Below are 901 nucleotides of genomic sequence, written 5' to 3'. Positions count from 1 at the left end.
AAACAAATGGCATCCAACCAGCCACCTTTAAACTCACCTGTTATATCACATTTGGTCAGTGAAGATGCAAGCTTTTTTAGAAGCCTATGACCTCTGAGAGACTGTGACCGAAGAGAGATCGATTCCTCCTCTACCAGCAAATCCTACCTTGGCACAAATCAAGTTTAATAGTGATGAAAAGGCAAAGAAATCCAAGGCCAAGTCACTTATTCAGAATTCTGTGGCAGAAAGTGTGTTCTATAGAATCATGGCTTATAAGACAGCAAAAGAGGCTTGGAATAGATTGAAAGAAGAATATCAAGGCAGTGACAGAACATGCCAGATGCAAGTGTTGAACTTAAAAAGGGAATTTGAGTCTCTGCATATGGAAGAGGATGAAACAATTGGTAAATATACTGATGGAATCTCCTTAATTGTCAATAACATTAGACTACTTGGTGAAGATTTTGCAGACACAAGAATTGTAGAGAAAGTTCTTATTACTCTTCCTGAGAGGTTTGAATCTAAGATTTCCTCTCTTGAAGAGTCCAAAGACCTGAGTACAATCTCATTGGGTGAGCTAATGAGTGCTCTTCAAGCACAAGAATAAAGGAAGACTATAAGACAAGAAAAGTTCACTGAAGGAGCCTTTTCTGTCCAAAAGCAATATTCTGGTAAGGGAAAGCAACAACTTAACCAAAGAAGTAAGAACAAGTTTGATGAGGGGAATGCTAATGAAGATTCAAAGCAAGAACCATTTCTTGTCTGCAAACACTATAAAAAAAACAACACATCTCGGCTGATGCTGTATGTGGCACTTGTAAACAAATGGGGCACATATCCAAGGTCTGCAAATTTAAAAAACCCTTAAAATCTTTACAAGCACAACTGGCAAAAACTGATGATGCACAAGAGGAGTAGC

The 901-nt window shown here is 38.3% G+C and overlaps 1 protein-coding gene across 1 annotated transcript; it reads left to right on the top strand.

Moving 5' to 3' along the window:
- The first annotated feature begins 247 nt into the window (after positions 1-247).
- Positions 248-589, top strand: LOC149492563 (uncharacterized). The gene has a single exon (XM_089716475.1). It carries the CDS (start codon positions 248-250, stop codon positions 587-589), a length of 342 nt encoding a protein of 113 aa, XP_089572601.1.
- Positions 590-901: the final 312 nt, after the last annotated feature.

The sequence above is a fragment of the Jatropha curcas genome, chromosome 11 (genome assembly GCF_041381405.1).
Source record: "Jatropha curcas cultivar XTBG-Jc1 chromosome 11, XTBG_Jcur_1.0, whole genome shotgun sequence".
NCBI classification, from domain to species: domain Eukaryota; kingdom Viridiplantae; phylum Streptophyta; class Magnoliopsida; order Malpighiales; family Euphorbiaceae; genus Jatropha; species Jatropha curcas.
This window is presented reverse-complemented; position numbering and strand designations above follow the sequence as displayed.

What these genes read in the sequence shown, in the direction of transcription:
- LOC149492563 (XM_089716475.1), top strand. Translation starts at nt 248, where the DNA reads ATGGCTTATAAGACAGCAAAAGAGGCTTGGAATAGATTGAAAGAAGAA.